Raw genomic sequence first — 16,049 nt, 5'->3', positions numbered from 1 at the left:
CTGAAGAGGTGCTACGACCATGGGTTAAATCCTAACCCAGGTTTCCAGATTAGGAGCACCAGCACAAAATTTAGGAGCACCAATTAAATCCACATGCAACGCAACACATTCATATTTTTCTCCATCCTAACTGGATTACTGATAAAAGCTTTAGTAATAGATAATTTACAGACTGTGCTGTTTCATCTTAAAGGAAAAGGTCACAAACTCTTAACTACATAGCTCTGAAGTTTGCTGCTGAATTTACCAATGTTTACACCACAACTATTTAGAAATGCAGCACATTGCAAGGTGCACAAATGTGACTTTAATTTTGACAATCTCCCAAATCGATACAATAAAATTGCTTGATTGAGTCTGTATGTCATCAAGAGTTTTCCTTAATTAAAATGTCATAATTGGCACACTTTTTTTCCAGTAACCAAAAGAATAAAGTAATTTCCCTCACAATTTAGTCAGATTTCTTAATTTGTAAGGGACACAGACAACATGTTTTAGAGTCCCTGTGAATATAATCTTTTTTCCACACATATTTATTAAAGGAGCTATATGTAAGAAATCTAAAGCAAATAATCATAAAATCCTCCTAATATGTCACAGAGACTAAGGAATAATGTTCATGTAACATACTGATCTCACCGACAACAATAGTACAGCCAGAATATTCGCATTTAAAAAACATTTTTGCGGTCTGCAAATCATGTTTATGTTTTGAATTTGTGTTTTGGCCTGTTGCGCCACCCACCGCCGTCTACCAGTCACGCAGTCAGTAGAGTCTCAGCATCAGTTACAGTAACGACTGAGCTACAGCAGCACGGCAAGCAGCATTAGCAGTGTCCCGGTACATAGCATTAGCATTCTCCTCAGCTGTATCCCGGCAGCAGCGTTAGCAGCAGAGAAGCCGGACTTGCTCGAACGGTCCGCTGGAAAACCGCAGATCAAGGACATGGCGACGCGGCCCTGCCACGGCAGCCACCCGTGGGCAAACAAATCAGTCTCCAGCATGCCGCTGTCCAGCAACCTCAAATCTGTAGGGGAGGGGGGGGGCGGACACGACCCGCGGCAGTATTTTGAATTTGAGTGCAGTAACCGTTTTGACCACATTCTTACATACAGCACCTTTAAGTCATCTCTGTATTAACACCTTATATTGAAAAGCAGGCATAGTTATGTGTGTATCCTCCGCCATTTAAATGCATTTCTGATAAAAGTCAGAATATGATGGTTGGTTTTAGGGACGCACTGATCCGATATCTGGATCGAATATCGGCCCCAGTATCATCAAAATACATAGATCAGGTATCGGAAAATGCAACCTATACCTGAGGCGATGCCTTCCCTTTAAATCTACTGCGACACGAGATACGTCATACGTCATGGAGCGAAGGAGAGAATCTGCTGTGTGGAGGTATTTCACACTATTTCAACTAGCTGGTCTGACTATGGAGATGCAAATGACAGCTAGCTTGATGCAGAAACACCATCTCTTAACAATTAAGAAGAACAGGAGGACAGAATATGACCCAGTTTGGTCCCCCGCATCTCCGTGGTCAAGCCACCGCTAAAGTTGGAGAAAACACAGGCGGAGCAGGGCAAAGACTTAGCAAGTAGAGCAGACCTAGTGTGTATTTGTAAATTAAATCTAATGCTCCACACTAAAATGAGAGTTCGGTTGTTCAAAGAAATCATAGTAAGAATACAGTCTATTTCTGTAAGAATTAAATGATAAACTTAAAATGAATAGTGCTCTGCTGCCCAGAGTACGATCTGCCTCTCACAGATTGTGGTGCTCTGAATAACCGTACAGTATATTCCACATGTGCTCTGAATTTATGAAAAGTCCAGCTGTGCCCAGAGTGCACTCAAACGCTTGGAGTGACTTTTTAGAAACACACCTGTCGAAATGTTGCTTGCAACACACACACATACAGACACGACACTTGCTTCCTCCTGGTGTTTCACATGATATAATACAATGATTTGTAAAAATCAAAACAATTGAAAAACAGGAAGCATATTTGCAAGCTGCACTGGTGCTCCTAGTTATGAAAATGAGTTGCATATGCACCACAAATAGTGGAAAATGTGACTACTTGGTTGCAGTCTGAATTAATTAATTGACCGACGCTCAACTATAAATCATTACCACCTTGAGCTTGTTTACACCTGGTATTAACATGCATCTTGGGTGATCAGATCACAAGTGGACAGCGCTTAACACAAATGTAAACCACTGAGACACATCGTAAAGTGATCACTCAAATCATTTGCCGAGATGGACCGTGATGCATTTGACCGCACATCTTTTGTAGTGTAAATAGATTAATGCAGGACGCGGTGGTTGTTAGCAGCTGTGTCAGTACATATGGAGATATCGCTGTACAGAGAATTCAACACATCTTCTTCCATAGGGCAAATAAAATTAAAGGTCATGCACAGTTCGTTAAACTTGCCATAAAATGAGAAGGTTTTATAGGGCTAGCACGACTTCACCTAAACGTGACTAGCAAAAGTAACTAACTAGAAAACGCATGATAGACACAGGTGTGATCAGCGACGTGTCTCAGCTGTCTTCGTGTGTTTGTATCGCTGAAATGCATGTTAGCACCAGGTATAGACCTATAATTAATGCACCTTTTAACCTCATTTTTCTTAGTATGGGATTTATTTTTATGAGATTATTTTATCTAAGTACGCTTCGTACCAGCCAAATTCATTTGTATTGTTTTAATCTAAACAATATATTCCTAATTTAATGAGAAAGTTCCTTTAAATGTTGCCATTTCCATTTTCTATTATTACGACCCTTGTGTTGCTGAATTCTAACAGATCTCATTCACTATTACAAACAGGTAAGCCTAATTCAATATACTCCTGAGTATTTAAAGATGATATACCAATTGTGGAAAGCACTTTCAACTTCCAAGGGTCTCCATTTTCAAACCTCTTCTAGATTATATGGGCTAAAACTGGGCTGGTGAAAATCAAATATATAGTTATATATATATATATAGATAATGTTTACCAAAAGTACTTCAATATCAAGATGATATTGTGGTGTTGACTATTGGTGCTTTCACAAAATATTTACACAATGACATTTTTGCTAAATACTCATCTGTAATGTGGCGGTAATGACTAAGAGAGTAAGGGCTAAAAATAGAAAAGCTAGAACAGACTGGTAAGTTCAGAAACTACATCATTTAACTGTAATGCAGCCTTTAAAAACAAGGAACAGATAACACTTATGATAATACCATATCCAAAGTCAACAATGAAATCAAGTCTAATATCACAATATCGATATGATGTCGATATATTGCCCAGCCCTGGAATAACTAAATTTCATGGACAATATAAAAGAACTGTTCTAATGGGATGTGAATGATAAATTGCTTTTCCAGCTAAATTCAAAGTCTTTCCTTACAGTAAAACTTTTATGGTAGGGTTTTAACTTTAATACAGTTATCAATTAAACAGCTTTTATTAGCTCAATGTGTAATTTTATGGCTTAAACCTTGTATAAAACATCTACATCAAAGAAGACAGGGTTGCTTAGTTACTAAATGTGTACCTTAAGTCATGGTACAGTGCACTGCCCAGCTGTCAGACCTACATAGCCTTTACATAATGAGATGGCCTTTTTGAGTCAACAGACTTCCTCCTTGCAACATTTTCCTTTACTATGTACATGATTACTTCTATATCTTAACATTGTACATTACAGTATCTCACATTACTAATTGTTGCCCTTATTTATTTGTTATATACCTGAAGTACGTGGAATTAAGGCTTTAAATTTAAAAAGAAAATGTAGAATTTTGATTTGAAACGTAATGATCTGAAACAATACGAACAGTGGGAACTTAACAACTCAAAACAATTCAATTATTTCTAACTTTGTTTCCATAAACTATTAAATTCATGATAAAATAATGACCCTCAATCCTCCAACAATCTCAGGCCACATAAACGTAGCTCACTGTCCACTCTCCTTGAAAAATGACAGGCTAAAAAATTAGCACATAAACTGCTCCAACACTTCTTTTGACCTTTAATGGGACACACACACACACACACACACACACACACACACACACACAGGATGAATACATTATAATCAATATTCTTAATTTAGGATCAGACAACATGCACACAAACACACAAGCACACACACAAGCTTCCTGTTAGGTTATGAAGATATTTAGGTCAAAGGTTTAAAGTCAACACAGAGAAGGATAATAAAAATCAGTGTTCTCAGCTCTGTCGTTAATAATCTACCCAATCCCACACAGGTCAGTAAGTCATTAACACCGCTGACCCACCTGCTGTATTTTTTCCCCCCTTCCCAACACTAATGACACATAAATGACGAGGTGAACTTCCCATGGAATACATTTGCAAGCGCCTGCTGAGGCAAACCTGACACCACAACAGGCAGCATGTAAAAACATAAAACCCACACCTTCTGCAAAAACCACCACAAACCCCGACTCTATGTTTCCTCCTTGGTTTCAGTTTAAATCAAAACATACACCGGCTCTGTGGGTGCTCACTTGTTCGCTCTGCAGATAAATAGAACGTTCAGTTTCAGCCTCGGCTCCACTCAGGAGGAAGCACTGTGTGACGAGAGAGCTTTTTACTTTGAGCCCAATCCAGCCTGTGCGTTCTCCACAGGATGATACCACCCACATGACTACAAATGCTCACTGGGCGAATGGTATCTCTGCCCCTCCCTGGAGTTTGACCCAACCACTACTGAGGCAGAGCGGGCAGTTATAATTGTCATTAGCACCTGATAGGCCTGAGTGGCATATTGCAGGGCCTAGAAATACAGGGGCTTTCACAGGACCATGGAAATGTGAGAGTGATCTGAGTTGCTTGGGCATTGGGCAACTGTGACAACTAAGATACACCCCGCCCCCCCCTTTTTTATTTTTTATTTTTTTTACACATATTATGCTTTCAAATTCAACTTGAGGCGTAGCGGTGAATTCTCCAGCACTACTGATTCATGTATATGTACAGCACCTAAATAAACTTAATGTTTCCGTGGGTGAGGACACTTTTACTTACATTTTGACATGTCGCTGCTCAATGTCCACTCTGGTCAGCTCCTCCTCCTCTAGGTCAGAGTCCCCTCCAGAGCTACTTTCTGTTACATCTGAGTCAAAGGCGCTTTCTGCAGAATGAAGGTTGGCTGATCCACTCAAATACAGCCTCTCCAGTTCCAAGGGCATCGAGCCGCTTTTCAGGAAGCGACCAAGGCCGTCTCTGTTGTTTGAGGAAGAGTGGCGTCCAGTCCTCCATGTGGCTGTAGGGGTGGACGCCTCCGATTTGCGGTTACCGGCCAGAAGCCGGCTGAGAGCCAAGTCCAAGAAGCCACCGAGCTGCTGCTGGATGTGCCGCTCCACCTGCTTGGCCTGTACAACCTGAAGACGTTTGCGCAGGCGCCGCAGCCGGCTTTCAATTTCAGCTTGGCGGCTGCTGTTGAGAAGAGTGCGCTCCTTAACATGAGCTTCAAGGCTGTCCGAGGAAGAAGTACAGGGTAGGGGAGGCTGTGGCGCAGGTGTGCAGGACGGGGAGCCCTGCTGGCTGCTACCTGGTCTCTCCCTATCAGAACCCTGTGGATGACTGGTAGGCGTGTGTGAATCAGCCTCCTCCAAATTTACTTGTTCAGTGGGGTTAGGGTTGTCATGGGTATAGGGGGAAAGTGCAGCAGACTGGAGCACTGGCGGTTCAAGGTTTTTTCCATCTGTATTTTGAGAAACCCCGGAGGAATGCTTCTGTTTAAGGGTTCCTTTCACCGGGATATGCCCTGATAAGGTAGCTGTCAAGGTCTCAGAGTCCAAGGGCAGGTTCTGGGACTGAGAGTCTGTGGTGGCAGACGGCTTGTCACCATTCACCGCCACCACACAGCCAGGGCCAGACATAGTGGCCAGCTTCTTGGCCAAGCCATTGACAGGTGCCATGGGCTGGCCACCTCCGTTAGTGCTGCCACTCATGAGGCTTTTGAGCTGGCCGCCAGAGAGTTCGATCGCCTGCCTCTTCCTCAACAGGAAGTCTCCTCCGCCGTTGAGCAGAGAGCTGGGCAGTATTCTGTGGCTCTTCAACACAGACTGTTTGATGAGGACTCCTTGCAGCTTGATTGACTCCTTAGTTGAAGGGACAGGTGTCACATCAGAGCATAGGTAAGAAGCCACCAGCGGCTGGAGCTTTCCCAGGGCCGAGGCCTGAGCCACAGAGTCGGCTTGGGGCTGCTGCTGCTGCTGTTCCTGGTCGCCGCCACAAAAATCGAGAGGGCAATCTTCGGACGCGGCCTTGCACTTAGCGGGGCCGCTGCTATGGATGAGGATGTTGCTGGCGTTACCGTTGTTCTCTGCACTGGCCGGTGAGAGACTTGAGGATGGGGCAGCCAGTTTGAAGCGGATGTGGTGAGCTTCGGCTGGGGCGTCGGTGAGAGCGGGCGCCATCGCAGCCATGCAGTGCAGAGGGACGGGCACCGCGGCCTGCTCCACACCACCCGCTTACTGCCCCACCTGAGGACAGCCTGGATAAAACAAAGAGAAAATAAAGACAGGGGAGAGGAGACAAGAAATAAAGTTAAAGTTTACAAAGTCAAAGTCGTGTCAAGAACTCAAGCGCTCATAAAAATCTTACGACATCAAATTCTGATCCTCGTCAATGTGGGGGGAGTCAGGTGGAGATATTTTTCTGTAAACAATTCCCAGGTAATATTCACACCCTTGTGCAGTGATGGACCCACAACCACATAGTGTAAACAAACATAAAGTCACTACTAGAACATGTTTAAATATTGATGCAATACTGAAACCAGCAGCTTTACTAACATTTAATTTATATTAGCACGCTCAGAATTATTCAGAAGGCAATCAAATAAGGGATGACAGTTGACTTGATAGCCTAAACAGTGCACAAGGAGAAGCTGTAAGTCTCAAAGGCACTTACAGTGCTTTATGGCAAAGTGGACTCAAACAGCTGCTTTGATTAAATAAAAACAAATCTATTTTTAAAATATGTATTTCACCATATGAATTAATATTTATCAAGCGAAAAGCAACATGACAGTTGGTTGTACGTATATACAATAAACCATACAACTGAGATACTTGCACTACAGGTTCTGTGAGCCTTTAGTGTGAGTGGAAAATTACTAACCACCACCCAAAAACAAAGTAGCCTGTCGGAAATATTTGGCACCAAATATGATCATAGAACAAGCACCGATACCACTGCTTAAAATCAAACACAATTAAAAAACAAACCTACAGTAAACGTCTGCAACTAATCGAGTTAAAGGGCCTGATCAAATGAACCGGTGACTCACTGACATTCTGCTGACCTACTGGTTGGAAGTGTTGCTAAAAATGATCCTATAGCAGAGACAGCGGAGAAAACACTTCAGATGAAGAGCAGGAACATCTGAGATGAAACCTACTGTCTTTCTGACCATTCACTTGGCTCCCAAAACATTCCAAAAAACGTCATTTGATTCCATTGTGATCACATTCGTCTCCAGAGGCCCTCGCTCATGACTTTACATAAATAAATACCAAAACATGAATGATATGCACTGACCTTGGCAAATGGGATGCTAACGATATAGATGGAATAACAGCAGACATCTGAGCTACTTCCCAGCAAGCCAATAAATAATTCCCACTACACCCATGCTCGCGTGAACAAGCCTTCATTGTCGTTTACTTACAAGGCTCCTCTTTAAAGAATAAGCTTTGGAATTCAGTTCTGGTGAGGTAAGAAAGAGGCAAAGCCGATGCAAATTGTCCAAACCCCACTGCCCTACATGTGCCCTGGTAAGTCAGTGTGCAGCAGGAGTCCACACAGGCAGTGTAAGTAGGTGGATTTAGGCCCCAGCATTAGCCCAAAGCACATGATGTCATCCTGACTAGGTCCCTGTGTCATTTTCAGCTGAACCCTTTAAACCTTCCCAATTTCCCCAACATGATTGCCAGCAAAATGATCCTAAATTTAAATATGTAAAGAGCACGACCGTGCCATGATTAAGGTGGAGTACTGACTCAGTGGTTAACATGCCATTCACAACGACTGCCTGTATATTCATGTAAACTTCTTTAAAAGCCTCCTTTCAATTAAAACAGGAGATAAAAGCGAGCTGCATCTCCGCGTATCGTCTGCAGGGTCAGATGAATGGGGGCTCAGTATTTCACCGCAGTTTCTAGTCAGCGCGCACTACGCCATGTTGGTATTTCCGAAGCAGATTATGCAATGCAATTTATCTCCCTAAAACCGCCCATTCCGCTTCAAACACACCGAACTTGCTCATGCTACAAGGCAGGAAATTAAACTACTAACATTAATAAATGCATCGCTTCAATCCACATGCATTATAACACCAGGATGTGTGCAAACTGCCTGGCTAGAGATGCGACAAAAAAAAATGTCCACATCCACCGTTAGCCAACCATAACGTAATCACCAAAATGTCTTCCTGATGTTTACAAAAACATTTGTGCGTTTCAAAGGCAGCCTGGCGCCTCTCTGCGAGCTGCACACCACTGTAATAGCGTTATTTCGTAATCCTGAATTCTCTATAGCTTCCGCGGTGAGTATATAACACCAGTGTGTGTGTGTGTGTGTGTGTTTGTATCACCGAGCCGTGTCAGGAGGAACAAACATACACGAGCAGTCGATGTGCACATGAACCAAACCCCCAGAAACCGAAAGATAAATATCTCCACACCGTGTCACTCTGTACACTGCGTGCAAATTAATGCGCTGCTGGCTAACGTTAGCTGCTGATGCAAGAAACACAACCTGCTCGCAAAGCTAGCGTGCGGCTCCCATAAGCCAACTGCAGTGAAACGCTAACGCTACCTACCCTCATCACACTGTGGAGCATTTCTCAAGCTTTGCTTTTAGCAGCGCATCTTGGCGATTTATGGCTTTTTGGCACAAGCCGCTGAGCTGTACGCAAACCTCGTTAGGACAGTAAACATTTTAGTCACTGAGTACGTAAGCTACGCTCAGCTCACTGGTAGTTTCAAGGCAATAACGCCCCGAGTGATAAATATAGGTTAAAATGCACACGCATATTAACATGAGAGGTGAAGCCAGCTGCTGTAACATCACATATTGTCCATAATAACAAGACAGCTCCACTCGTTATGGATCACAACTTATCTCACAGCCCCATTGCAGAGTGGAGACATGGTATGCATTGCAATTAGACTAAGGAAATAAATAGAGGCAGCCTGTTGTTGAACATCAATGGTGTCCGTCCTTTAACACACTAGCTGCTGGCTCATCAGCACAGTAGGTAAGGTTAATGCACATATGTCAGGAGCAGAGAAGTTGGGAGTAGACCCTGCCAGTCTAGCTAGCTCGCTAACAAAGAAAAAGGAGGAACCTACCACGTGACGAGGTTGCACTATCCGAGGGAATTTCGGCAACAATCCCCTGCAGTTTTAGTGGAAAAAAACCAAGGGTGCTAACACGAAAAAACGCGGCTTGAATCGATCACTCTGCCATTAATTAATCCCGGGGAAAATGCGAGCGGATCGCCCCCCGATAAGGCCCAGTTCACGGAGCCGCTCGGGTTTCGTTCCGGATTGAGGCGAATGGGCGAATCAACGATCTACACCTTGCTCGACCAGCTAGCTCGCCTCGCCGCTAACGAGCAAATATAAAGACAAGGCCGTGAAACACTCCTTTCTTCCCCGCGTTACTGCAACTGTGGGCGATTTCACGGCAATCCTTTACCAAAAACTCCGATTCTCAGTAAGCGGAAGGTAATCCAGATGGCAGTTTGTCGTCAGCCTTTTTCTCTCGTTTTAGGGAGAGACGCTTAGAAAATGGCGGCTAGCTCCTCTCCCTCGGCTTTGAGTCTGACAAACATAGGAGGGCTGTGTGCGTGCGTGCGTGTGTGTGTGCGTATGTGTGAGTGTGTGTTGCTTGCTGGTAGGCGGGAGACATTTCTCATACTCGCCACTAGAGTAAAGGGCAGATAAGAAACGACATAAAAGCTCAAAAGAAGATACCACAGGAGGGCATTGTCTTCACAAACACAGCACAATGTCAATTTAGCACTTGTTAGGATACACTGGCTGCCATACAGCAGCTGCTGCTGGTTTAACTGGGAATATTTCCACCGATATTTATGGCTCCTCTCCACCATTACTACAGTAAACATCCTCCACTTTAACCACCTGTTTTTATATCTACATTTAAAGCACCTGCACACACATTTACCATGCTATAGTCACATTAATTCTCCTAAATAGCTCAATTATATTAATAATAATTATAATAATAAGTGCATGTTATGTGCGTTGTGTTTACAGCAGACAGGATCAGCCCTTTGAAAACTGAGCCTGGCTCTCATGTCACTTCTAACAGGAACTAGATCGCCCACCACTACAGCAGCACCTCCATGAAGGTGCAGCCAGTGGCCACATGAAGGAGCTCTTCTGCAGCCATAGCCCAAATATAATAATACAACAATATATATATGTATAGTGTGTAAAAGCATCAAGTAAGACTACATGTGTACACAACACAACACAACCTACTGTAGCTACACTGGTCACTGAAACTACAGGGGTGGACATACATGTCAATATACCACTACAATGACATTTCTGTTTTTGTTTAGACTGTGTCACAGGTTTAATTGTGTTGTAGTGGATTTAATTATACAATATTAATTCATCAGTTTAATACACCGGCCTTTAGAGGTTGGTAATTGGTTATTTGAGGCTGTAACTTGTTGGTTGTGTTTTACATAATAGGGCTTATTCTTAAGTCTTGTGCATTTATTCTTTTTACATATTTTTGCTATCCATATGTTTACCCCTGTCTTTGTACGCATTGTGTTGTGTAAACTTGGTGCCTTTCATTTCCTTCAGGATTAATAAGTATCTATACCAACACCACAGACTGCAGCCTCACAGTTTTACAGTGTAAAACATTTCTGACACAGCCTCAACAAAAGCAGAGGGAAAGTACCTCATAAGACTAAATTTATATTTTAAAAAACCTTGCACACCTACACTGATCAACAGAAATTACAAGGGTGGACATAAATGTAAATATACTTCTATATTGATATTTCATACACTGGCCTTTAAGATTTGTTTTGTTTAGTCTGTGTCAGAGGTTGGTAATTAGTTATTTGAGGCTGTAGCTTGTTGGCTGAGTTGTAGTGGATTTAGAGGATATAATAATTTCATAATGCATCAGCGCCACAAACCGCAGCCTCAGAGATAAACAATACAAAACATTTCCAACACAGTCTCAACAAAAACAAGGTGAAAACACCAAATAAGACTTAAATTACATAAAAGCTACTGCACCTACGCTGATCACTGATACCTTAAGAGACATAAATGTAAAAATACCACTAAAACGCAATTTGATAAAGTGCCCTTTAAGATTTGTTTTTCTTTAGTCTGTGGCAGAGGTTGGTACTGGGTTATTTGAGGCTGTAGCTTATTGGCTGAGTTGTAGTGGATTTAGATGATAAATAAAAATATATTTTATAATGCCGTACAACACCACCACAAACTGCAGCCTCACATAAAGCAGGATGGACATGAAAGTAAAGATACATCCACTTCCTGTGTATTCATATTCATACTACTGCATTTACTGTATGTATCTGATCTATGTAAATCTTACCTCAAGCTGCTTAGTCTGTATATCTGCACTGTACAGTTTCCTTCTGTAACCAGTATCTTATTATATTCATATCTGCCCTTTAGTGCTAATATGTACATTAACCACTGCACGTATTACTCTGCACTTGTGCTGAGATGCTAAACTGAATTTTGTTGTCTCAGCACTTGTGCAATGACAATAAAGCTTAATCTAATCTAAAGTTGCAAATATAATGCAGTGTAATAAACTGGCCTTTAATATTTTGTTTTTGTTGAGTCTGTGTCAGAGGTTGGTATTTGGTCATTTGAGGCTGTAGCTTGTTGGTTGTGTTGTAGTGGATTAAGATGATATATAACAGTGATATTCTATAGTGCAGTGCATCATAACACCATAAACTGCTGCCTTAGAGTTACCTTAAAACATTTCTGACAGTCTCCACAAACAGTGCAGCATTAAAAGGGGATGGGTATTGTTTAAAATTTTGAGACTAGGGTTTTTTGCCTACAAAACTATTTTATATTTCATAATTTAACAAAAGTTGTCCATGGTAAATGTGTAAGCACAAGCTGCAGTATAATAATTGGAATTAAAAGATTGTGACTTAAAATGGGAACTACTTGATCAAATAATAAGTGAACTAGATTACAAATCGTACGACTGCAAATTACACTTCTCAGCATATTTGCATGTGTGAGAACTTATTTTTAGCACAGGCTGATAAGAAACTGAACCCCTTAATTTAACAGCATGTAGCTCAAAATTAAGAATTCAATACATTTAGTTAAAACTGAAAGTCTGTCCTCAGCGTTACAGTGACGTGTGTCCCACGTAACTCTGATATCTTATCTGGGGAACTTCCTCAGTTACTTCTTCATCCTGTTTTGCTGCTCAGTATTTGTTGGCATTTATTATAAATAAAGCATGTTATAAAGTAGCATTGAAGGGACGTGTTATTTTAATGAGTAATTTATAGATTTCTCACATTTAGTAAAGCATTACATTCTACAGGTAAGATATTGTTACAATGCTGTTTTTGTGCTGCCTTTTTACAAAGACCATGTCAGTGTGTGCAGTATATCTTCTCTCTTGATTTTTTGTTGTTGAGAAAGTTAATCGCTTATTTGCACTTCTTAATTTAGTGACTGCTGTTTATCTTCTAAGACTTCTGAATAAACAAATGTTTATCACTTCCTGTGCCATGGAAGACTTTCCCAGGAAATACTTATTGCACTTTAGTCATTCACGATGTTGTGTTGCATCCTCGCCTGTGGTTTTTCAGTAATGCAAATGAATGCATTCCACTTAACTCCTACAGGTCTTGCATGGCCTCTGGGTATTATCAGACTACCAGACAAGACATGCATAACAAATGAGTAATTATCAATGTGTGTGAGGGGGCATGTGTGAGAGAAACTGTCTACATCTGCCTGTTCTGCAAGTTATTTCAAATTGATATCTGCATAAAAGGTCTCGGGAGGAAAACTACGTATGTCAGGATCAAATAGGTGATGTTATCAAATAATGATCCCTGTCTGTTATATCAGTAACTGATAAAAAGGTCCATCCATCCATCAGGGGAGGGAGAAAAAATCAGTATGGCAAAGTATAGTGATATTTTATGTTGCAATACTGTGCCGATACACGGGTGCTAGGTATCTATTTTTTTATTGTATAAATTATTTATATTGCAAAAATAAATGAAACTTTTGGTAGCCTACTAGAATAATAACATCAGTTGCTTTTTCAATCCGCTAGATAAATTTGGCTACAATACAAATGACTTAAGTGAGAAACTTCATCTATAAACTTTGTCGCGTTGATATTTTTTTTTCTTTTGGGGACATAATTTGGAGTTTACAAAGGGTATTCAATCGCAGTATATTTTATCGCAGTACTCAGCCTATCGCAAAATGTCTAAAATCGTAATATTCCCACCCCTGCCACCCATCTTCTTATCCTGTTCCAGGTCACAACACCAACAGGCTGTGTAAAGCTGCCTACACTGTCAGCCTCTCAATCCACATCCTGACGCTCCTCCAGGTGGATTGATGAGGCGTTCCTCCACAGTTTGCCAGGATGTTTGATCCATTCAGCATGTTGTGGATCTTCCTCCCTGTGTAGACTGGATTGAATAGGTATCCTAATTAGATGCACCTCACGTAGATCCATCCCAGGTGAAAGAGCAGCCAGGCACCCAGAGAAGGGCACTCACCTCTGGCCCCTAGTATCCACAATCTCATTCTCTTTGTGGGCACCACTCAGAGCAAAGTAATGCTTTCAGGGCTGCATGTTTCAGAGATGATGTTCTGAAGTAGTGCAACCATGCGCGTGGAAGTCGAGGCAATACCTCCCAGTGATGGAAGAACATTCCCAAAGAAGAGCCAGGCATGTGTTGATCATGACGCAGGTATGCTGCAGAGTGGGAAGACCTTTGACCCCTCCTGAGTCAGGAACATCCATCAGAGCCTGTCCACAGGGATGCGTGGATATCCTGAGTCGAAACACCTCATGTAGCTCCATCCCAGGCGACAGGGCAGCCAGACACCCGAAAAAGGGCACTCACCTCTGGCCACTGGTATCCACAATCCACCGCTCAGAGCCCATGACCACAGGTGAGGAGTGGTTGAGAGCTCCGCACAGGCTCCATCAGAAACACACTAAAATAGAAGCTAAATAATAACAACAACAACAACAAGTATCTAGAAATACCTTGAACTCCATTGTTGAAATACTCCATTCAATAATCCAAGGGGCCATAATTCCAGTCACCGCACATGGACATAACATGACGCCTAAAAACAAAACAGAAAGAAAGACAAACATTAGTTTAATCTTATTTAAACACTTCGGCTCTCTGTAAATAAAGTTGTTAACGGACTGCCGACGCTTTTCTCTACGTCCAGCTGGCAGGCTAACGCTAGCTGGGGCTAACGTTAATGTTAACCGACGCAAGCGTTATCATTGCAAATTTATAATGAAAAAGTTTTAGACGTTGACGAACGTTAGCACCGAGCTCGGAAATTTGAACACAAGTCATGAAGGGGTGTTTCTTTATTGACTGATCATGTCAGAGAATTCACTGCCAGTGATTTTTGTGACACAATTAACAGCACTTTCTCCTGACGCTAGAAGAGGAGCTAACGCTAGCCATGCTAATGTTTGAGGCAGGGAGCTAACTGGCCAATAACAGCCAACTTAGCTAGCACAGCGAGCTAACGCTAGCTAGCTTGTTTGCTTCCCGATCCCACACTGACTTCTCAATGACTATCGTCTTGTTTTGCACGTTTGGCAGAAAAGTGCGCGTGATGAATCCAGCCTGCTCAAATCGAGCAGCCGGTAGTTTAACCGAATGAGTGTTTTTTCCTGACAAACGACGCGTCCGTTAATTTTGAGAAAAATAACAAGACAAAATCTTACTTACCTGCTTGTCCTGTTACTAACCGTTTACGACTTGATAACAACCCCCCCCCTGCGCTCCTATTGGCCGACGCGCCGATTCGCGGCTTCTCATTGGCTCTCAGCGGCTGTCACTCTTAGCAAATGCCCGTACAGCGGAAATGTGGGACGGAAAGTTCATAGCACGAAACTTCATTATCCAAAAAATATTGTCCTCATTTGAAAATGTCTCCACAAGCTTCACATCGTTTATAAATGGCTGCTTTAACTGCGCCATCACACGAGTGTTGTTTCCCCCGCAGAGCATGCTAGCTGCTCAGAGTCCAGCCTGCTGTGCTCCACTCAACAGTATCTAATATTTTTACTGCTTTGTCTTTGAGGCTTCTCTCAGATATGAACCACTGGCTTTAGCAGCACGATACAAACCATATGCAGAGGATGTTGACGGCTGTGAATGAATTTGTTCAGTGTGTTTAATTTGATCTGGCTCCTTGCACTAAATGCTAAACAGATTTTGCTGCTGGTGCTGCTGCTGGTGGTACTGGGATGACATTTGACTGGTGTGAGTCTCTCAATCCTTGACCCCAAAGCAGCACATGACACATACAGAGAGGACACTTCCTTTGCAAGAGATGAGCTGAAGCTGCAGCTGATGAGACATGAGACACAAGGGACACAGGATGGATGATAATATATCAGTCATGATCAGTAATGGAGTCAGAGAGGCCGCTGGCTTTATCATCTGTTGTTTAACTCTACTACTGTACTGAAGCAGGCCACAGTGTTGAGGTGCTACTTTATACTTTATATGCTACTTTATACTTCTACGCCACTGCACCTCAGAGTGTACATCTCCCTCCACTACATTTACATATAGCTGCAACCCACCTTGTTACTCTGAGTTTTCATACAAAACATATAATCAACAAGTTAAAGTTCTTCACTGTCACATGTGCAACAGTTACAGAGGAGCAGCCGCTGGCAGTCAAGCTCTC

General features: G+C 42.2%; 1 protein-coding gene across 5 annotated transcripts in view; it reads right to left on the bottom strand.

Moving 5' to 3' along the window:
• Positions 1 to 15,110, bottom strand: part of kansl1a (KAT8 regulatory NSL complex subunit 1a) — a 50,600-nt gene extending 35,490 nt beyond the window's left edge. For 4 of the 5 annotated variants that reach the window (XM_033611374.2, XM_033611376.2, XM_033611377.2 and 1 more), the window contains exons 1-2: positions 9,414 to 9,903; positions 5,077 to 6,550 (exon numbers count right to left, since the gene is read on the bottom strand). In XM_033611374.2, the coding sequence (XP_033467265.2) occupies positions 5,077 to 6,482 (1,406 nt within the window). In that variant the 5' untranslated portion in view covers positions 6,483 to 6,550; positions 9,414 to 9,903. Of the gene's footprint in view, positions 1 to 5,076; positions 6,551 to 9,413; positions 9,904 to 14,367; positions 14,451 to 15,079 lie in introns of those variants that run through there. The other variant, XM_033611375.2, reaches the window with a different exon arrangement.
• Positions 15,111 to 16,049: the final 939 nt, after the last annotated feature.

This window comes from Epinephelus lanceolatus, chromosome 21 (assembly GCF_041903045.1).
Source record: "Epinephelus lanceolatus isolate andai-2023 chromosome 21, ASM4190304v1, whole genome shotgun sequence".
Taxonomy (NCBI): Eukaryota; Metazoa; Chordata; class Actinopteri; order Perciformes; family Serranidae; genus Epinephelus; species Epinephelus lanceolatus.
This window is presented reverse-complemented; position numbering and strand designations above follow the sequence as displayed.